At 42.5% G+C, this 24,089-nt stretch overlaps 1 protein-coding gene across 1 annotated transcript in view; it reads left to right on the forward strand.

Moving 5' to 3' along the window:
- The window catches only part of psme3ip1 (proteasome activator subunit 3 interacting protein 1), a 116,423-nt gene that overhangs the window by 51,784 nt on the left and 40,550 nt on the right, over positions 1-24,089 (forward strand). The window contains exon 3 of the mRNA XM_068049583.1: positions 15,290-15,388. Coding sequence (XP_067905684.1) covers positions 15,290-15,388 — 99 coding nt within the window. The remainder of the gene's footprint in view (positions 1-15,289; positions 15,389-24,089) is intronic.

Here is a 24,089-nt window from a genome sequence, read left to right on the forward strand (position 1 = left end):
TACCGTCTTATAGAAAGTCATGCAATAGCTTGCCCAGAGCCATAATAATGAAAGTCCGAGTTGTGTGTACTGGACATTCTAGTCGTGTATGTTTCCCTACACGCGTCTCTCCAATCTTTTAGAAGGTGCACTGATGAACACTTTAGTGAGATGAGGCTATTTGTGAGCTAAAAAACTTTTATTTTACACATAATTATAGAATTGAACTGAATACACTTTTCAGTGGAATTCAACTCTCCTGCCAATGATGGTGCTCCAGTGACTCCTCTGGTGGGATCCAGCAATTGCAGCATGAAAAGTTTATATTGGGGTCAACAACTATCCACAGCAAGAATAAAGAGGGGGTGAGGAAGACAGTTTGTGGCAGTTAGCTCAAACGGTACGTTGCATTGGCGGGGGCGGTGTGGGGTGCAGCAGAGAAGGGAAAGAGATAGAAACATTGGACAAGAGGGGACAGACCCAGAGGCAATGAGAGGTGCATACGGGGGAGAGAATGATATATGGATTTACAATTATGATTTGTTTTCTCATAATTTGAATTTTTAAGTTGAATTTTGAAAGCGAAAAAAGTCACTAATTATTGCCTGTGTTGTGTTGATTTATTACACAGAGTATACACAGAGACAAAGAAGACATCCTTACTTGGTCTGGCCTATATGGGACTGCAAACCTACAGGAATGTGGTTGCCTCCCAACTGCCCTCTGATATGGCCTAGCAAGACACTGAAGAGGTGGCTTACCACCTTGTCAAAGGCAATTAGGGATGGCAATAATGGTAGCCTTGCCTGCAATGCCTACATATTAAAATAATTTTCTCCCATACGCTCCCTAGTCCACACTATCTTTCTTCCCCTCCCCTAAGTCATGGAGCCAGTCTTTCCTGAATGGCTCCTTTACAAGTTGGAAAATACTGCAAATAAAATTTGATATATCAAGATTTTTTTCCCCCAAAACAAAAACTTATTCATAAAAATCTGTAAAAAAAATTAAATAAATAACAAAACAGTTCAAGATATTGGGTATATTGAAGTTCATTACATCAAGATTCTTAAAAATATTGCTTTTTTGAGTAGGCACCATGGATGTACATTTACACTTTATAATCATGGTGGCTCTTCTAGTTGACTTTTAAATAATTTTTGGCTTGAACACACAAAAGAAAGTCATTTGCATTTTTCCTTTCATGTAGATCCTGCTTCTTGATACAGTCTACAAAATTGCATTCCTGGAAACAGTAAATTAAAAAAAAACTCCCTTTTGGGTTAATATTTAAACTTTATTTTTGGAACATTTGAATTGTGCAGTAATAGCTGCAAGATATGGGGGGGGTTGGGGGTCCATGGGGTAAGTGGTGCTGTAAATGGGCCATTTGCCCAACCAGTCCATGTTCATGCTGTACTCAAGCCTCCTCCCACCCTTCCTCATCTAACTGTATCAGCATGACCCTCTATTTCCTTCTGCCTTGTGCTTACGCAGCTTTCTCTTAAAGACCTCTACTATTCACCTCCACCACTCCCTGTGGAATTGAGATCCACATTCTCATGACTCTCTGAATAAAGAAGTTTCTTCTGAATTCTCTGTTTGATTTCTGGGTGACTATCTTATATTCATGGCCTCTAGTTTTGCTCTTCCCCATAAGTGGAAATGCATGTTCTATGTCTACCCTATCAAAACCTTTCATAATTTAAAAGAACTCTAGTAACTCACCTATCAGCCTTCTCTCTTCAAGAGAAAAGAGACCCAAACTGTTCATCCTTTCAAAATAGGTTAGAAAATGTAAATGTTTGAATTAATGACAGAAACAGAGGTGCAGAAACATAGAAAGGCAAACAAACAGGAAGACATGGATAGAGAGAGAGAGAGAGAAAAGATACATTTTCAAGAATGTCATGGACCTGTAATTATTTTTTTCGTCTGATTAAAAACAGTGTGCGTGCCTTTAAGACTCTGTTAGATACAGTGCACCTTTAAGAGAGAGAAAGTTCTGGAGAAACAGTGTGTCACAGCCACATTTTTGTTACCCTGAGAGAGAGGTCACATGGTAATGTTTCCACTTGGGTATGTGCGGAACTGGCAGAAGCCAGCTGAAACCAGTTAGTTTTGAGAGACTTTCCAGCGAGGCAAACTGAAGAGGAAGGAGCTGTTTATTCTCTCAGCAGAAAATTCTACAAGGAGCTACAAGCCAGTTAATTCCCTAAGTAAAGAAGAAAAGCCTTTTTCAAGAAACTGTTTGTATTGCTGTGTTCATTGCTCAAAGAACTGTTCAATGCTTGCTAGAGCAGAAGAGTTGAATGCCTATCTACTGAAGGACTATATTCATCAAATCTACATGAAGACTTTGAGTGGCCTTCGACTATTTCCACATTAGAAGACCTCATCTACCAGGAACGTACCCTACAAAATCTTGCTTATTTATTCTTAAGAGACAGCTAATTTTTAAAAACTCCACTTTTAAAACTGGATAACTGTTAGTTTTTGAGTGTATGTGTGTGAATGCAGGAGTTAGATTAAAATAAGAAGTTATAAGGTCTTTAGACATAGGTTTATCGTAATAGTGTTAAAGATTTATTTTTTAAAAATAAATACTTAATATGTTGTTGTCTAAAAATACCTGGTTTGGTTTGTTTCATTCCAGCGTTACTAGAGTGTTTAATTTGGCTGTTTCCTGGTTGGGTGTGAAAGCTTAATAATATGCTGCGACCTGTGGAGTGTTGGGACTGAATTGACAGTACGTTGCACCCGCCGAGGTCCTAACAAGGACAAATCACAAAAGAATTTATTTGAATGTTTGCAGTGCTCTTGGACAGTTACAAGCCAATGATTCCGGACCCAGTATGTAGAGACAACTGCTACATTTTGCATTCCATCTTGCTTTGTCTTCTCGGCTTCATAACTGGTCAGGAAAAAAATACCTATACATACATGACGTAATCTAATATATATTTTAAAGGCCAGTTACAGTTTTCACAGAATAATGGACATAGAATTCATCGCCGAAGCACCAGTAAAAATCCCTGAATACCATTTAATAAAAATGGAATTTGTCTTATTTGCTGTAAATCAGTGATCCTGATATCCTTACATTGTATATAACCCCCTATTGTTAAATAACAACATGTACTGTGACTCATTGCAAGCAGTGCCAGAGGATATATATATATATTGTATATATAATAAAACTATCTATATTATATATGTATATGTACATACGTGCACATACACACTGATGGAATCCTAAGCAGACTCATTGATCTAGCTCATGGAAAGGCAGTGTAGGAGCTCTGTGAGCAACAGATGTTCAGAGGCACGAATAGATTGAATTCGAGAAGTCGGTTCCATCAACAGCACAGCAACTGCACTGAATTTGAAATCCAATTCCCCAGCCTTAGCAGAAGTATTTCAAATACAATTTTGTTGAAAACAGTCAGTGCTGGTACAATGAATGAATTTTATGAATTTGATAACCCCAGAGAGTCTAGCTTTGAATCTGATTGTCTGTATGTGGTCCACAGATACAGTACAGTCACTGAGTGCAGAAAGGAAAATGCATTATCACCGAACACTGTTGTCTTATGCAGTAGAAGACATAGAAGTAACCCAATAGAGTTTGGGCATGACATCATGGACTTAGTACCAAATGTAAATGAAGCTTTTTAAAATTTGTTCTTGGGATGTGAGAGTCGCTGGCAAGAACAGCATTTATTGCCCTTGAGAAGGTGGTGGTGAGTTGTCGCATTGAACCGCTGCAGTCCATGTTGTTAGGGAGGGAGTTCCAGGATTTTGATCCAGCAACGGTGAAGGAACGGTAATATAGTTCAAAGTCAGGATGGTGTGTGATTTGGAGGGGAACTTGCAGGTGGTGATGTTCCCATGCATCTGCTGCCCTTGCCCTTCTAGGTGGTAGAGGTCACAGGTTTGGGAGGTGCTGTTGAAGGAGCCTTGGTGAGTTGCTGCACACTGCTGCAACTGTGCATCGGTGGTGAATGTTTATGGCGGTGGGTGGGGTGCCGATCAAGCGGGCTGCTTTGTTTTGGATGGTGTTGAGCTTTTTGAGTGTTATTGGAGCTGCACTCATCCAGGCAAGTGGAGAGTATTTCATCACACTCCTGACTTGTACCTTGTCGATGGTGTAGAGGCTTTGAGGAGTCAGGGGGTGAATTACCTGCCACAGAATTCCCCGCCAGTGAAAGCAGGAAACACTGCTACGCAAAAGGTGTTGTATAAATTATATTCTTAATGCAGCTTTTTCATCCCAAATTTAGTGAGCCTGTACTCATATTAGTCAAGTTTTGCAAGTTTGCAGCATTATCACCATGTTGCAGTAAACTAACAGAGCCAAACCAAGCCCATTTGATACTTAATTCTTCAGTATTGAAAGATCACTCTGTCACAAATACTCTACACTTGAGATTTAATAGGATTTTAGTAGTGAGATTCCTTTGAGTAAGGAGGATGTTTATCCAAAGTTTCTCATGTGCTGAGAATTTTATTTATAGAACAGCTTCCTGTAAATTGAGTTGAGCATTTGGACATAACGTGTATGTGAAAATTGCAGTGTCCTCCCACAACACTATAATAACCATGTTTTTCCATCTTTTTAACATTTAACAAGATTGTACATGCACTGTACAGCTTTTAAATGTAAGCAGGCGGTTACTGACCAGTGAACAATCAGAGGCAGTCTGATTAACAGCATGCCTCTCCATCAGACTGTATCCTTAAAATTTTATGGAAATGGTGTTATTTCTGTCAAATTATTTCACTGAGTTCAGGTAAAATGAACTTCTATATACTGATGACTCCACACGAGTCAACATACTTGCTCAGCTTAATTTGATAATTCTTTAACCTTGGACCTTTTTTTTCTCTATGTGTCTTTTCGCTTTTCACTGTTCTATTTACATCCGGTTACCATGCTGTGTGCCATTGCTTAACCAACATGCTGAGGAGGTGAACTGTTTTCAGGCCTTATTATAGCAAGCTTGTATCTCCACTACATTTCTGCTCCACCTGCCTCTTTCTTTTGGTGGAGAAGTACTTAGTTACCTTTTGTAATCAACCCAACAAACATTGGGAATGTGCAAGAAATAAAGGTTAAATCCTTGTCCCACAGTGCATCCATGCAACATGTTTGTACGTAAACACTCTGCAAATCCATGTCCAAACGAGCAAACTTGCATTGATGTAGTACCTTTCACAACCTCAGAATGTCCCAACGTGCTTCACAGCCAATGAAGTTTAGTCACTATTATAAACTTGGGGTAACATGGCAGCCAATTTGCAAGTCCCAGAAACAGTAATAAGATCAATGGCCAGTTAATCAGTTTTAGTGATGTTTGTTGAGGGATAAATATTGACCAGGACTCTGGGGGAACTCACCTGCTCTTGGGATTTTTTACTTTCATCTTGTAGGGTAGAGGTGACTGGTTACACATCTCATCTCAATCTTCAACAGTGTGACACTCCCTCATTACTGTTGACATGTCAGCCTGGATTATGTGTTCAAGACTCTGGAGCAGGACTTAAACCCTGACCTTCTGACTCAGAAGTGAGAGTGCTACCCACTGAGCCAAAGCTGACATCTCTCAGATGATGTAGGTGTGACACTGATCGCACCTGATGCTGTTAGAAAATGGTTGGATATAATATGAGCCATAGAGTTGCTATAGCAAATCCGGGCAGCAATGACTCCACATTTGGCAGATATACAGTCTGTACTCATGATGCTGAAATCATGTCTATTTATCAATAATCAGCATGAATTGCCATGATTCTCCAATTTTTATTCCTGTATTTATGTCATAATGTGCCTCAACACTAATTCCATCATCTTTATGCACAAGTGGTCGATTAAAAATAAAAACAGAAAATGCTGGTAATACTCATCAGCTCAGGCAGCATCTGTGGAAAGTGAAACAGAGTTAAAATTTGAAGTCTTCAAGGTCGTGGTTGGGTGAAACCTTCCACAGTTCAATCACCTACCAGTACTCGCTCTCTATTCTCTCACATGGTAACAGAAAACCTGTGGAACCATGCCCGACATGAGGCAGTGTGGTCAGGGAAGAAAAAGAGAATATTGGGGGTGAAAAGATCTGCAACAGTGTTCTACATGTAGTCACATCATGCTGTTTTAATCACCAGAATAAATGAGCATTTTATTAATTGCCATGTCTTGATAGTACAGTTGGGAGATGCTAAAAATTCAGTAATTTAGAATAGTTGTGTATTTTTCTGCTGTTAGAAATGCTGTGTACTTCAGAAAACCTTCAGTTTTGTACAGTTACCTGTTCTAGGCTGTTTGTTAGATCATGAATCATTGATTTCAATACAACTTGCAGCTATTTTTAATAACATCCCTCAAGATGTCATTTTACAATGGAAGAAGGCACATTCTGTATCAAGCAGTAACAGCACCAAATGCCTGGTTACGTTGTGAAACAAAGTCTCTGGAATGCCATGTTCATTGGCTATTAATTCTGCAATGTGAAGTAGATTGAAACATTAAATATGGCTGGTTGAAATTAAAAAGTCCTTGGCTGCAGTTAAGGAGAGCTATTTTAGTTTTTTCACATTGTTTTCCAAGTGAATACAGTTACCAGAAAAAACCTGTTCCATTCAGGTGCAATTCAATAGCTTTTAGCATAGTGATATATGTCTTCAAAGATGGAAACATGACTGCTCTATAACCTTTTCACTGCAGGCAATAGACATGGCTTGCTCATGTTACTTCCATCCTATTTGCTGTATCAGTCAAATGGTGCAGAGGGGAAATGGTTCAACAAGTATTTTTTTTCCCCTTGCTTGCCCCAACATTTTTTCAGATGCAAACTGATTGAACTTGCAGGCAAGTGTTACAAAAGACTGAAATCATAATGTAAAGCTAAATCTGGACGTCATTTTTATTTTTCTTGTATGCTGCCTACATCTGCTACAGCCATTGTATTCATTGTACACAATTGTGCTGCACTGTGCATACTGAACTATTCGACTGTGGGACAAGGTGGCACACAACTTTAAAGAGATCTGGGACCAAGTAGCAAAGATCACCAGATTAGGGAATAGAGAGGAGTTGGGGAGTCACCACTCTCACAAGCTACTTGTGCAGGAAAACACAGGAGGGATAATTCAGAATCATCCTTCAAACATACACTGCATAAGCTCCACATAATCCCTTATATTAAGAGGACTGAGCACTAGAAGGAATGTGACCAAAGGGGCACACTTGCACAGGAATTTTGGTTCTCCATCCATCCGTTGGAAGATTGCAAAGATCCTGACTGGTTTGCAATCTCTTTTACTAGTCCCGGGTCTTTTGTCTAGAAACCAGAATCCTCCAATGATGTATGGTTCAGCACAGTTGCTTTGTTGATGACAGGGAGGTGCACTGTCATTCTGTGATGAAGCACCCACAAAAAAACCTGTGGAATGTATGCCTCTCTGAATAACTGATGTGTGACCTTTGCTTGAAACTGGGGGAAGTGCCAACTGACCTGAGCTTCTCATTGAGGCCCAGTCAAAGCAATCACACAGCAGCACTGCAATAAAAGGGATCCAGGGAAGTGGAAGAGAATAACAGTCCACTCTCGAATCTCACAGTAAGGGGGTGACCCGGTTCAGTATGTGCACTTGACCTCTTCATAGAGCCACAGGTGAACCACTCACCTAGTTCACTCGTATGATGCTATCAAAGGACTTGTACCAAACGGTGTGCACTCAATACATGTGTGAAATATCAGTACATGAAGTACCATGTGGAACATGAGCAAGGTGACCAAAGCTGTGCTACAGCTGAAAAAGGTAATTTATATAACAATAAGTAACGAAATAATGTTAATGAATAGATACAGTAGGAGTGTAATGATTAGTTCTGACACTGCTGCCTAATTGCTGCTATGAAAAAGCAATGTCATACTAAGGGAAGGACATGCCATTGCTACAGTCTTCATCTCAAACCTGTTGGCATCTGAGCAATTCTGCTAGCATTCACATTATTTCACCACTTGCAAATATTTGGCGGGAGAGGGATGCTGTGAAACAAACGTCAAAAAGCTGTTGGGCTGGGATACCAAAACTTTGAAATAAGTTCTACGTCAGTCTGGAAATTAAAATATTAGTTTTGCAATTGTGATGAGGGACTTGCACGAAACCTGCTGGGTTCCATCACCCCTCTTTGTATTTATAGTAGGGAATCTCCCAGCACAATTGCATTTATATGGGAAGGAGTTTTACATTCTGTAATGGGGCGGCAGTGGCGTAGTTTTTTGTCACTAGACTAGTAACCTAGAGCCCCAGGCTAATGCTCTGGGGACATGGGTTCGAATCCCACCACGACAGATGGTGGAATCTGAATTCAATTAGTAGATCTGGTATTAAGAGCTAGTGTAGTGGTGACCATGAAACCATTGTCGATTGTTGTAAAAACCTATCTGGTTCACAAAAAAGGAAGTCTGCTGTTCTTACCTGGTCTGGCCTACATGTGATTCCACACCCACAGCAATGTGGTTGACTCTGGAATGGCCCAGCAAGCCACTCAGTGTATCAAACCGCTACAAAGTCTAAGAAAAGGTATGAAATTGGACGGACCACCCGGCATCGACCTAGAAACGACAATGGCAAACCCAGCCCTGTCGACCCTGCAAAGTCCTCCCTACTAACATTTGGGGGCTTGTGCCAAAATTGGGAGAGCTGTCCCACAGACTAGTCATACTCACGGAATCATACCTTACAATGTCCCTGACACCACCATCACCATCCTTGGGTGGTGGCACAGTGGTATACAATCGAGAGGGTGTTGCCTTGGAAGTCTTGTGGCATCAGGTCAAACATGGGCAAAGAAACCTCCTGCTGATTACCACCTACTGCACCCCTTGGCTGATGAACCAGTGCTTCTCCATGTTGAACACCAATTGGAAGAAGCACTGAGGGTAGCAAGGGCACAAAATGTATTCTGGGTGGGGCTCTTCAATGATCATCACCAAGAGTGGCTCGGTAGCACTGCGACTGACCGAGCTGGCCGAGTCCTAAAGGACATAGCTGCTAGACTGGGTGTGCAGCAGGTGGTGAAGGAATCAACAAGGGACAAAAACCTACTTGACCTCATCCTCACCAATCTACCTGTTGCAGATGCATCTGTCCATGATATGATTGGTAGGAGAGATCACTGCACAGTCCTATGGAGACAAATTCCTGCCTTCACGTTGAGAGTACCCACCATCATGTTGTGTGGCACTACCACCGTGGTAAAAGGGATATATTTCGAACAGATCTAGCAACTCAAAATTGGGCATCCATGAGGCATTGTGGGCCATCAGCAGCAGCAGAATTGTACTCAACCACAATCTCTAACCTCATGGCCCAGCATATTCCCCACTCTACCATTAACATCAAGCCGGAGGACCAACCCTTGTTCAATGAAGAGTGTAGGAGGGCATGGCAGGAGCAGCACCAGGCATACCTAAAAATGAGTTGTCCGCCTAGTGAAGCTACAAAACAGGACTACTTGCATGCTAAACAGCAGAAGCAGCATGCAATAGACAGGGCTAAGTGATCCCACAACCAACGGATCAGACCTAAGCTCTGCAGTCCTGCCACATCCAGTCGTGAATGGTGATGGACAATTCAACAACTGACAGGAGGAGGTGGCTCCACAAACATTCCCATCCTCAACGATGGGGGAGCCTAGCACATCAGTGCAAAAGACAAGGCTGAAGCACTTGCATGCATCTTCAGCCAGAACTGCCGAGTGGATGATCCATCTCGACCTCCTCCTGAGGTCCCCAGCATCATAGATGCCAGTCTTCGGCCAATCCGATTCACTTCATGTGATATCAAGAAACGGCTGAAGGCACTGGATACTGCAAAGGCTAACAACATTCTGGCAATAGTACTGAAGACTTGTGCTCCAGAATTAGTCGCGCCCCGAGCCACGCTGTTGCAGTACAGCTACAACACTGGCATCTACCCAGCAATGTGGAAAATTGTCCAGGTTGTCCTGTACGCAAAAAGCAGGACAAATTCAACCCGGCCAATTACCACCCTATCAGTCTAGTCCCAATCATCAGCAAAGTGATGGAAGGGGTCGTTGACAGCGCTATCAAGCGGCACTTGCTCAGCAATAACCTGCTTACTGATGCTCGGTTTGGGTTCCGCCAGGGCAACTCAGCTGTTGACCTCTTTACAGCCTTGGTCCAAACATGGACAAAAGAGCTGAACTCCAGAAGTGAGTGAGTGATTGCCCTTGACATCAAGGCAGCATTTGACCCCCTAACAAAACTGGAATCACTGGGAATCGGGGGGAAAACTGCTGGTTGGAGTCATACCGAGCGCAAAGGAAGATGGTTGTGGTTGTTGGTCAATCATCGTGTCCTAGGACATCACTGCAGGAGTTCCTCAGGGCAGTGTCCCAGGCCCAACCATGTTCAGCTGCTTCATCAATGACCTTTCCTCCATCATGAGTTGTGATGTTCGCTGATGATTGCACAATGTTCAGCACCATTCGTGACTCCTCAAATACTGAAGCAGCCCATGTCCATATGCGGCACGACCTAGACAACATCCAGGCTTGGGCTGATAAGTGGAAGTAACATTCACGCCACACAAGTGCCAGGCAATGACCATCTCGAGAGAATCTAACCATCTCCCCTTGATGTTCAATGGCATTACCATTGCTGAATCTCCCATAATCAACATTCTGGGTGTCACCATTGACCAGAAACTGAACTGGACCAGCCACATTAATGCTGTGGCTACAAGAGCAGGTCAGACGCTGGGAATTCTGCGGCGAGTAACTCACCTCCTGTCTCCCTAGTACCAGTCCATCATCCACAAGGCACAAATCAGGAGTGTGATGGAATACTGTCCACTTGCCTGGATGGGTGCAGCTCCAAAAACACTCAAAAAGCTCAACACTGTCCAGGACAAAGCTGCCCGCCCGATTGGCACCCTATCCACCACCTTCGACATTTACTCCCTCCACCGCAGACTCCCAGTTGCAGCAGTGTGTACTATATACAAAATGCACTGCAGCAACTCACCAAGGCTCTTTCGACAGCATCTTCCAAACTTGCAAACTGTACCACCCAGAAGGACAAGGGCAGCAGACGCATGGGAACACTACCACCTGCAAGTTTCCCTCCAAGCCACACACCATCCAAACCTGGAACTATATCGCAGTTCCTTCACTGTCGCTGGGTCAAAATGGGATAGATTTCGAACAGATCTAGCAATGTAAAACTGGGCATCCATGAGACGCTGTGGGTCATCAGCAGCAGCAGAATTGTACTCAACCACAATCTGTAACCTCATGGCCTGGCATATCCCCCACTCTACGATTATCATCAAACCAAGAGACCAACCCTGGTTCAATGAAGAGTGCAGGAGGGCATGCCAGGAGCAGCACCAAGCATACCTCAAAATGAGGTGTCAACCTGGTGAAGCTACAACACAGGACTATCTGTGTGCCAAACTGCGTAAGCAGCATGTGATAGACAGAGCTAAGCAATCCCATAACCAACGGATCAGTTCTAAGCTCTGCAGTCCTGCCACATCCAGCCGTGAATGGTGGTGGACAATTAAACAACTAACTGGAGGAGGTGGCTCCACAAGTATCCCCATCCTCAATGATGGGGGAGCTCAGAACATCAGTGCAAAAGATAAGGCCAGAAGTGCCAAGTTGATGATCCATCTCGGTCTCCTCCTGAAGGCCCCAGCATCACAGATGCCAGACTTCAGCCAATTCAATTCACTCCACGTGATATCAAGAAATGACTGAAGGCATTGGATACTGCAAAGGCTATGGGCCCTGACAATATTCTGGCAATAGCACTGAAGATTTGTGCTCCAGAACTTGCCGCGCCCCTAGCCAAGCTGTTCCAGTACAGCTACGACACTGGCATCTACCCGGCAATGTGGAAAATTGCCCAGGTAGGTCCTGTACACAAAAAGCAGGACAAGTCCAACCCGGCCAATTATCGCCGCATCAGCCTACTCTCAATCATCAGTAAAGTGATGGAAGGTGTCATCAACAGTGCCATCAAGTGGCACTTGCTTAGCAATAACCTGCTCACTGATGCTCAGTTTGGGTTCTGCCAGGGCCACTCAGCTCCTGACTTCATTACAGCCTTGGTTCAAAAGAGCTGAACTCCAGATATGAGGTGAGAGTGACTGTCCTTGACATCAAGGAAGCATTTGACCAAGTATGGCATCAAGGAGCCCTAGCAAAACTGAAATCAATGGGAATCGGGGAAAAACTCTCCGCCGGTTGGAGTCATACCCAGCGCAAAGGAAGATGGTTGTGGTTGTTGGAGGTCAATCACCTGAGCTCCAGGACATCACTGCAGGAATTCCTCAGGGTAGTGTCCTAAGCCCAATCATCTTCAACTGCTTCATCAATGACCAATCATAAGGTCAGAAGTGGGGATGTTGACTGATGATTGCACAATATTCAGCACCATTCGTGACTCCTCAGATACTGAAGCAGTCTGTGGAGAAATGCAGCAAGACCTCGACAATATCCAGGCTTGGGCTGATAAGTGGCAAGTAACATTCGCGCCACACAAGTGCCAGGCAATGGCCATCTCCACCAAGAGAGAATCTAATCATTTCCCCTTGACATTCAATGGCGTTACCATCGCTGAATCCCCCACTATCAACATCCTAGGGGCTACCATTGACCAGAAACTGAACTGGAGTAGCCATATAAATACCATGGCTACAAGAGCAGGTCAGAGGCTAGGAATCCTGCGGTGAGTAACTCACCTCCTAACTCCCCAAAGCCTGTCCACAAGGCGCAAGTCAGGAATGTGATGGAATACTTTCCACTTGCCTGAACGGGTACAGCTCCAACAACATTCAAAAAGGTCGACACCATCCAGGACAAAGCAGCCCGCTTGTTTGGCACCCCATCCACAAACATTCACTCCCTCCACCACCAATGCACAGTGGCAGCAGTGTGTACCATCTACACGACGCACTGCAGCAATGCACCAAGGCTCTTTCGACAGCACCTTCCAAACCCACGACCTCTACCAACTAGAAGGACAAGGGCAGCAAATACATGGAACACCACTAGCTGCAAGATCCCCTCCAAGTCACACACCATCTTGACTTGGAACTATATCGCCGTTCCTTCACTGTCGCTGGGTCAAAATCCTGGAACTCCCTTCCTGACAGCACTGTGGGTATACCTACCCCAAATGGACTGCAGCAGTTCAAGAAGGCAGCTCACCACCACCTTCTCGAGGGCAATTAGGGATGGGCAATAAATGTTGGCCTAGCCAGCAATGCCCACATCCCACGAACGAATAAAAAAAGTACAATGTATTATTTCCCTGTGAAAGTGGAACGTTTATCACTTTTTAGCTTGCAAAGTCTATCGTGCAAACAGCCTTCCATCAATCAAAGTTTAATTGTTTGATAATGCAACAATGCTTGAGAGTTTCAGTCTGCAGTATAAAAATGGTTTTGCATCAGCAATGTTGTGTGCTGTACTGTTTGAAGACAGATCTCTTTCAATGTATAACGATAATCTGCAGCATTTGAAGAAAAATGGGCTTGTGCTCACTGCTTAAAATTAATCATTTTAAGCCAGAAATGTTGCAACAGCAGTGGAAAAGAACATTCTGTGAATAGAATGACACCAACTCAAGGGTACAATTAAAATACAATCTTTTTTCTGCAAAATCTCTTTTTCTTGGACTAATACCTATCTGTGATACTTTGTGACATTCCACTTATAGACTCTTGTATGTTATTGTAAAAATGCAAGTTCTAACATTCTCAACACAAAGTTCAGTCACTGTGATGTAGGAAAGCAGTGGCGATCAATTTGTGTACAGCAACCTCCTTAACAGAAAATGAGAGCATGAACAGATGATTTGTTCTGCTGAAGGGAGGAATGTTGCATAAGACACACAGAAGTTTCTATTACAATTCAAATAGTGGCATGGGAACTTCTGTATTAATTTCAGCAGATAAACAGGCCCTCAGTTTCACATGCCAGCCAAAAGCCAGTGCCTCCAACAGTGCATCGCTCCCTTTAGCGCTACATTGAAGTCTTGGCCTAAATTATGCTTTTAAATTCTCAGAGGGACTTGAACTCACAGCCTTCTGATTCACATGAGAGTGCAACGAGCTGAGCTGATGCTTAGAAAAGTAAAAGGGATTCTCTTGATATTTCTTTTGGCTAGTAACTTAATTTTTGCAAACATCATGCTGCAATTAAGCTGTACCTAATGTTGCTGTTATTAAGGCCTTCTTGCTGAAAGTCTGCAAGAAATTTTTCCAGTCCTACTCCAGGTACAGCTTGACCAACTATACATTTTTAGACATCTGAGAATTTGAGCTCAACTTATTTGACAATAGTCAACAGGACCTGTTTACTTTGTTTTATATAACGGCCCGGATTTTGTGGTAGTAGTGAATGTGAAACTCTCAGCTTTTGCTGTCAATACAACTCTGAAACTGACAGCAACTTTTGGAGATGGCACATGTGCAGTTAAGCATGGAAATCCAGAAGTTGCTGTCAGTGATTCTGCACTTCTTCAGAGGCTGCGCTGTTAAGGTTCCTGCAGACTGCAATCAATTGGAAATCTATGAACTGCGAGAACTTCCACTCTTATGCTTCGTCTTGCTGTAAAAACCCTTGAAAAACCTACACCATGTTAAATGAGGTGTAACTGGGATTTTAATGGTGTACTTACTAAGTTCATAAATACTGCTAAATACCCTCATTGCCCCAAAGGAGTAATTTTAAAGCAGTCAAATGCCAAACTTCTCCACATTTAAATTTTATTTTAGTTTGTTTATGATATTTTATCTTCTACATTAATTCCATGTCCGAATAATTGATTTCACTCTTTGTAAAATTTAATTAAAAGTGAAGGATAATCAGCGCATTTAACTTCCTGGTTTGCTCTGTGTGTGAATACTTCAATGTGATTGGCTGCTTATCCTGCTTGATGACGTCACTGCTGCTGCATGCCTGCAGCTCCCCTTGACTTGGCACCAGAAACAAACTGACATCAGGAAAAGGGAAGTTTGCGCTACAGAAGTCGCTAATTTTGCTTGGCCACCAAATGCAAAATCCAGCCCATAATCTTAGAATTCTCTGAATCCAGAATGTTCCATGATACTGCTTTATGTATTGTTGATTAGGAATTTACTAAAACAAAATCTTTATATTTGAAAGTTGAAATGACTTTGCAATACTCAAATAATTGCAAGACAAATTGGAAAAGGATGTCAAGCTGTCAGCACTATGACTATAAATGTTTCCGTTATTCTCTTGCAGAATGCCCTGAGCAGGTTTACGATCCTCGATCGTTATATGAAAGACTTCAAGAGCAGAAAGATAAGAAACAAGCTGACTTCGAGGAGCAGTTTAAATTCAGTAAGATGACACTTTCATCTGTATATTGGTTCATTGGGACTTGTATTTAAAATCCGTACAATATGCCAATTGTTGTAACCCAACTCTCAGTATAACCAGCGCGTAAGAAATAGATGCAGGAGTAGACCATATGGCCCCACGAGCCTATTCCACCGTTCAGTACTATCATTGCTGATCTTTTGCTCTAACTCCACTTTCCCCCCTGCTCCTCATATCCCTTGATTGTCTGATAGGCCAAATATCTGTCTATCTCAGCCTTGAATATACTCGGTGGCACATCCACAACCCTCTGGGGTAGAGAATTCCAATGATTCATAAACCTATGAGTGAAGAAATTTCTCCTCATCTCAGTTCTAAATGATCGAGCCCTTATCCTGAGACTGTGGTCCTGTGTTCTAGATTCCCCAGCCAGGGGAAACAACCTCAGTGTCGACCCTGTCAACCCTGTCAAATCCCTTCAGAATCTTGTATGTTTCAATGAGATCACCTCTCATTCTTTGAAACTCCAGAGAGTATCGACTCAGTTTACTCAGACTCTCATCTTTGGACAGCCCCCTCATCCTAGGACCACTCTAGTGAACCGTCGCTGGACCACCTCCAATACAAGATATTTTTCCTTAGACACGGAGACCAAACTGTGCATAGTACTCCAAGTGTAGTCTCACCAAAGCCCTATACAATTGTAGTAAGACTTCTTTATTCCTGTACGCCAATCCCCTTGCGACAGGCCAATGTGCTATTTGCTTTTCTAATTGTTTGCTGTTTCATTTGTTCGTTGCTGTCATCATCTTCCCAGAAGGTTGACTGCCGTGGATCTTCTTGTCTGTCCTGTGCCGGCCTTACACATTCTGCATAGGTCAACTGCATCCAATCCATTATATCTGTCATTCATTTTCTTCTCTGCTTCCCTCTCCTACATTTTCCTTCCAGTAATTGTCTCTGTCTATCTTCTGCTCTAATGATGTGATCGAAGTATTGCATCTTTCTCTCTTTGATGGTTTTGCACTAATTTCCTCTTTTCTCCAGCTATTTCCAACACTTCCTCATTAGTCTTTTTTGTTGGTATAGGATATGTGAAACATCCTCCAATATGTCCACATCCCGAATGCATTCATCTTATCAATAGTCTCTTTATTTGTTGGCCATGTCTCTGAGGCATATAACATAGATGACAAAATATAGCACCTCAGCATTCTTTTCCTAAGATTCAGTGTCAGTTGCTGTATCTGTCTGCTAACTTTCTGTTGTATGGGTACATCCAAGTCTCTTTGAACATCAACGTTTAGAAATTTCACATCTTTCAAAAAATATTCTGTTTTTCTATTCTTACTATCGAAGTGAATAACCTCACAGACCCTACATTATACTCCATCTGCCACTTTGTTGCCAATTCACTTAACCTGTCTATATCTCTTTGCAGCCTTTTTGTGTCCTTCTCAGAGCTTATATTGCCACCTAGCTTTGTATCGTCAACTTTGTCTAAGTCATTAATATAGTTTGTAAATAGCTGAGGCCCCAGTACTGATCCTTGCGGCACTCTACTAGTTATAGCCTGCCAACTTTAAAATGCCCCGTTTATCCCTACTGTCTGCTTTTTGTCCATTAACCAATCCTCCATCCATGCTAATATAATACCCCCAACTCCATGAGCCCTTATTTTGCATATTAACTTTTTGTGTGGTGCCTTTTGGAAGTCCAAGTATACTACATCTACTGGCTTCCCTTTATCTGCCCTGCTAGTTACATCCTCAAAAAGCTTCAATAAATTTGTCAAACACAATTTCCCTTTTGTAAAACCATGTTGATACTGTCTGATCATACTGTGATTTTTAAGTGCATTATTAAGACTTCCTTAATAATAGATTCCAGCATTTTCCTGGGCTGTAATTCCCTGTTTTCTCTCTCTCCCACTTTCTTAAATGGCAGTGTTACACTTGCTAACTTCCAATCCACTGATACCTTTCTAGAATCGAGGGAATTTTGGAAAATCATAACCAGTGCATCCACTATCTCTGCAGACATCTCTTTTAGAACTCTAGGATGTAGGCCATCTGGTCCTGGGGATTTGTCGGCTTTTAGTCCCTTAAGTTTCTCTAATGCATTTTCTCTGCTTATATTAATTACTTTAAGTTCATCACTCTTATTAACCTGTTAGTTCTGTTTCTGGTATGTAATTTGTGTCTTCTTCTGTGAAGACAGACTCAAAATGTTTGTTCAAGTCTCTGTCATTTCTTCATTCCCCATGATAAATTCTCTTGTCTCTGCCTCTAAGGGACCAATGTTTATGTTAGTTACTCTCCTTTTTATATACTTGTATAATCTTGTCGAGTCTGTTTCTATATTCCTGGCTAGTTTGCTCTTGTATTCTATTTTTTCTCTTTTTATTAACTTTTTAGTCACCCTTTGCTGATTTCTAAAACTCACCCAATCCTCAGGCTTACTGCTATTCTTCACAACATTATAATCCTCTTCTTTTAATCAAATACTATCCTTAACCTAGAGTCATAGAGTCATAACGGCACAGAAGGAGACCTTTGGGCATATTGAGTCCATGCCAGCTCTCCGCAGAGCAGTGCAATCAGTCTCATTCCCTGGCTCTATCCCCGTAGCCCTGTAAGTTTATTTCCCACAAGTTCCCATCTAATTTCCTTTTGAAATCATCCATTGTCTCTGCAACTTCCCTAGTAAGCCTCGAGTGGATCTTTCTCACGGAGTTTTTGTTTTTTAATGGAACATATTTACGATGAACATTTTGAAATGTTTCTCATTGATTATTTATAGCCATATTTTTTAAACTGAAGCCATTGTTTTCAGACCCCACTCCAAACTCCATACCCTAGCTACTGACTCCATCACTCTCCCTGGCAACAGTCTGAGATTAAACCAGTCTGCTTGCACATTCGACCCCAAGATAAGCTTCCGACCTCATGTTTGCATCATCACTAAGACCACCTATTTCCTCTTCTGTTAACATCGCCAGACTTCACCTCTGTTTCAGCTCATCTGCTGCCTTTGTTACCTCTAGACTTGACTATTCCAGCACACTCCTGGCTGATCTCCCACATTCTACCCTCCCTAAACTTGAGATCATCCAAAGCTCTGCTGCCCATGTCTTAACTCGTACTAAGTCCTGTTCACATAACACCCCTGTGCTCGCTGACCTACAATGGCTCCTGGTCAAACATTAGCTTGATTTTAAAATTCTCATCTGTTTTCAGATCTCTCCATGGTCTTGCCCCTCTCTCTCTCTGTAATCTCCTCCAGCCCCACAACCCTCTGAGATATCTGTGCTCATCTAATTCTGGACTCTTGAGCATCCCTGATTTTAATCACTCCACCATTGGTGGCACCTTCAGTTGTCTAGGTCCTAAGCTCTGGAATACCCTTTCTACACCTCTTCGCCTCTCCACCTCATTTTCCTCCTTTAAGACACTTCTTAAAACCTTGGTCTTTGAACAAGCTTTTGGTCATCTGACCTGATATCTCCTTTTGTGGCTCAGTGTCATATTCTGTTTTATAATGCTCCTGTGAAGTGCCTTGGAACGTTTTAATACATTAAAGGTGCTATATAAATATCATTTGTTGTCTGTTTATCCAATTCACCTTAGCTCTCCCTCAAAACTATGTAATAGGCTTTGTTTAATTTTAAGATTATTGTTTTGGACTTGAGTATGCCTTTCACAAACTTATTATGGAATTCAATTGTATTATGACCACTATTTCCCAGAGGATCTTTTACTATTAGGTTACTAATTAATCCTGCCTCATTACACAATCATAGATCTAAAATAGTATTATCCCTAGTTGGTTCCACAATGTATTGTTCCAGGAAACTGTTGTGCAAGCTTTCTACAAACTCATCTTCCAGACTACCTTTGTCAGTTTGATTGTCCAGTTTATATGGAGATTAAAATCCCCCTGATTATTACCTTGTCTTTGTTACAAGCTACAATTATTTCTTGCTTAATACTCTAACAGTATAACTACTGTTAGGGGGTAGATAAACTGCTCCCACCAGTGTTTTCTGACCCTTGTTATTCTTAACCTCCATCCATACTGATTCTACTTCCTGATCTTCTGAGGCAAGATCTTTTCATATTACTGTCATCCTTTAGTAACAGGGCTACTTTTTTTTCCATTCGGCCTGTCTTTTTGAAATGATGTATACCCTAGAATTTTTATTTCTCAACCCTGGTTGCCTTGTAACTATCTTTGTGCTGCTAGTTTGTCTAATTACGAATTCTTTGTACTTTCAGATACAGAGCCTTTAATTTTATTTTTAGCATGATATTTTCTGATCTGTGATGTAAAATGTCTCTTTTTGTGGTCAGTTCTTGAGAGGAAGGAATGTACAGTTCAGTTCCATTATTTTACGTTAAGTTCACAGATGATCAAGAACTGAGGATGCAATGTTGACCTTTTAGTATACATTGTAGCAGTGTCTGCTGTGTGATCCGTGCTCCCATGTTCATGTGTATATCACCTACTGTTGCATTATTCTGACTTTATGATATGGTTATATCACATTAGACTATCTGCAAAAGAAAATATATTACACAGAAGAAAAAACTTATATGCAGTGTCTTGATCTTGTGAACCTGAGTCCCTGTTGGTCTGCATGGTTCCATAACCACTCTGGGTGGTACATTTATGCATAAAGCCATCAGAAGAACTCGAGAAGTGATATGCAGAACAGTTTTATTACATCAGTACATTGTCATTGTTTGCTGGAGCTGCACAAGGCTGTGGGTATGCACTGCTTCTTGAATGCGATTGTTAGATATCCAATCGCAGTGCTTCCAAGCTTCTATTCCACATCCCCTGAAAGAATAAAATTCTGTGTCATCACACCTCTCCTCAAAAAAAAAATGAACCCTAGATCCCTCCTTCCTTGCTAATTATTGTCCTCTCTCCAAAGTCCTTGAACACTCCCCAAATCCATTCCCATATTGCCCGGAATTCTATGTTTGAATCCCTCCAATCAGATTTCTCCCCAGGCCACAGTACCGAAGCGGCTCTTATCAATGTCACAAATGACATCCAACGTGACTGTGACGATGGGTAACTATCCCTTCTTGTCCTTCTCGACCTGCTTGCAGCCTTTGACACATTGACTTTACCATCCTCCTCCAATGCCTCTCCACCATCATCCAGATTGGTGGGACTGCATTTGCCCTTTTCCATTCATATTTATCTAGTTTTTCTTTGGAAATGAACCATGTCCATTCACTCTGGTAACTAACTGGAATGATTCATATTTTATTACTTGATGGGAATTCTTTTTACAGTAGTTTCTGATGAATTATTTTGGATGTACTCTTCCATTATCTTGAATGTGCAGTGTTTATGACTCTAATTGGTTATATTTTTGCAGATCTTTTTGCAGCCAAACTTGTCAGGAGCTCAACCACCAGGTGGCACCATTAAACAAAGCCAATTGAATGTACCTCAAACCACATCGCTGCAGATAGTGCCTTCTGTTTGATCGATGATTAAGTGAGGAATTCTTGGAAAGTCCTCCCTGTAAAAGTTCCATTCAGACACTGAATTTAGAAAGCGTTTGTCACCATATTTAGTGGGAAGTCCTTGTCTCACTCAAGTACCATGAAAACATTCCCACTAAGATATCTCCACTACTTTCCTCCCTCAACTTTTGCACCAAGTAACTTACCATTTTCAGTGATTTCAACTTTAACCCTAACCCTAATGTTAACTTGTTCTGCTCTCTCTCCTCTGATTTCACTGCCATCCTATCCTCCCTTAATCTATGCCTTCTTATAAACTCCCCAACCCATATTCACAGCCACCCCATTGTCCTTTCCATCTTACATGGCCTTGCTACTCCTATTGTGACGTAAAGCCACCTCTTATATCACTTCCTTGTGCCTCTCTCCACGCACATCCCCCTTCCTCCTCTCAACCCTACATCCTCTGGAAAAAGTCTGTCCCAATTCACTTACATTATATTTTCAAAATCCCACTGTTTAGTGTGCGCCCTCCACCCCCCCCCCCAATTAACCTATGACATTTCTGCAGCTATGATCTGCTCAACCACACCCTCATCTCCACCTTTGATACTCCAGTACCCATCAAAATCATTACTCTCTCTCTCTCTCCCTCTCTCTCTCTCTCTCTCTCTCTCTCTCTCATTCACTAGCCATTCCTTCTGGTATGGCCCTTATCTCGCTCCCTTAAGTCCAGGGTCCGCAGACATGAATGGATTAGTTTAGCCATTCACCACCAGATCCAGCTGGATCACATAAAGCACTATTGGGCCCTATCTCTGCTACCGTATGCTAAAAATGCTCACTTTTCCGGGATTATCCTGGAATGCAAATATAACCCTGGCTTCTTTGCTCTACTGCAAACTGCCTTTTTAAAACCCTCTTCCCTGTCACCTCCATGGTCACCTACAACAACAAATACAAGGAGCTCAAGGACTTCTTTTTCATCGAGATCATCAACTGCCTCTGCTGTTTCCCCTCCCTTCCCCAGTCCACTGGGTGTAACTTACTTTAAGGTTCCCCCTTGTCCTAGCCCAGAGCTTGTATCTTGCTCTAGTGCTCTCTTATCACCAAGCTCATCTTGTTCATGAGACCTACCTCCATCTCCCTTGACCCTATTCCCAATAAAATGCTGACCACTCAACTTTCCCTCCTGTCCCCATGTTAGCGGACCCTGTTAATGGTTCTTTCTCCTCGAGTACTGCCTCCCCCCTCTTAACTGCTCTCTGAAATGGCCACTCGGTTGTCAAGGACAGTTATGGAGGGGAACAAGTGCTGGCCTTGCCAGTGACGCCCACATCCCATGAAAGAATAAAATTTTGTGTCATCACACCTCTCTCCGCATAAATCAACCCTTGATCCCTTCTTCCTTGCTAATTACTGTCCTCTCTCCAAAGTCCTTGAACACTCCCCAAATCCATTCTCATCTTGCATGGAATTCCATGTTTGAATCCCTCCAATCAGATTTCTGCCCAGGCCACAGTACCAAAGTGGCTCTTATCAACGTCACAAGTGATATCCAACGCAACTATGACGATGGCTAACTATCCCTCCTTGTCCTTCTCGACCTGCTTGCAGCCTTTGACGCATTGACTTTAGTTTTGTGATGGTGTTTGACTTTGTCATGGGGTTGTATTTGCTGTTTGAAACTGTCCTAGAGTTCTGAGGTGTATTTTTTTTATTCAAAGAGAAACCTGATTTAAATCTAGAAAAGATCAGTATATACATTTTATAAAATAACTATTGAAAATGTGCAAAACGGTAGACTGTTGTAATGTCCTTCTGGAAGATTCTAAAAACTAACTTGAGTGTCTTGGAACCTATTGATCTAACTGGGTAATAGTGGAGCGTTGGATTTCTGCTCCTGCAATGCCTCTCCACCATCATCCAGTCTGGTGGGACTGCATTTGTCTTTATCCATTCATATTTATCTAATTGTAGACAGAGAATCATCTGCAATGGCTTCTATGGTCCCACACTACAACACTGGCATCTACCCTGCAATGTGGAAAATTGCCCAGGTATGTCCTGTACACAAAAAGCAGGACAAGTCCAACCCAGCCAATTACCGCCCCATCAGCCTACTCTCAATCATCAGTAAAGTGATGGAAGGTGTCATCAACAGTGCCATCAAGTGGCACTTGTTTAGCAATAACCTGCTCAGTGACGCTCAGTTTGGGTTCCTCCAGTGCCACTCAGCTCCTGCCCTCATTCCAGCCTTGGTTCAAATATGGACAAAAGAGCTGAACTCAAGAGGTGAGGTGAGAGTGACTGCCCTTGACATCAAGGCAGGATTTGAGCAAGTATGGCATCAAGGAGCCCTAGCAAAACTGAAGTCAATGGGAATCGGGGAAAAACCCTCCGCTGGCTGGAGTCATACCTAGCGCAAAGGAAGATGGTTTTGGTTGTTGGAGGTCAATCACCTGAGCTCGAGGACATCACTGCAGGAGTTCCTCAGGGTAGTGTCCTAGGCCCAATCATCTTCAGCTGCTTCATCAATGACCTTCCTTCAATCATAAGGTCAGAAGTGGGGATGTTCGCTGATGATTGCACAGTGTTCAGCACCATTCGTGACTCCTCAGATACTGAAGCAGTCCGTGGAGAAATGCAGCAAGACCTCGACAATATCCAGGCTTGGGCTGATAAGTGGCAAGTAACATTCGTGCCACACAAGTGCCAGGCAATGACCATCTCCAACAAGACAGAATCTAACCATCTCCCCTTGACATTCAACAGCATTACCATCGCTGAATCCCCCACTATCAACATCCTAGGGGCTACCAATGACCAGAAATTGAACTAGAGTAGCCAGATAAATACCGTGGCTACAAGAGCAGGTCAGAGGCTAGGAATCCTGCGGCGAGTAACTCACCTCCTGATTCTCCAAAGCCTGTTCACCATCTACAAGGCACAAGTCAGGAGTGTGATGGAATACTCTCCACTTGCCTGGATGGGTGCAGCTTCAACAACACTCTAGAAGCTCAACACCATCCAGAACAAAGCAGCCCGCTTGATTGGCACCCCATCTACAAACATTCACTCCCTCCACCACCGACGCACAGTGGCAGCAGTGTGTACCATCTACAAAATGCACTGCAGCAATGCACCAGGGCTCCTTAGACAGCACCTTCCAAACCCACGACCTCTACCAACTAGAAGGACAAGGGCAGCAAATACATGGAACACCACTAGCTGCA

Source organism: Heterodontus francisci, chromosome 17 (genome assembly GCF_036365525.1).
Source record: "Heterodontus francisci isolate sHetFra1 chromosome 17, sHetFra1.hap1, whole genome shotgun sequence".
Classification (NCBI taxonomy): domain Eukaryota; kingdom Metazoa; phylum Chordata; class Chondrichthyes; order Heterodontiformes; family Heterodontidae; genus Heterodontus; species Heterodontus francisci.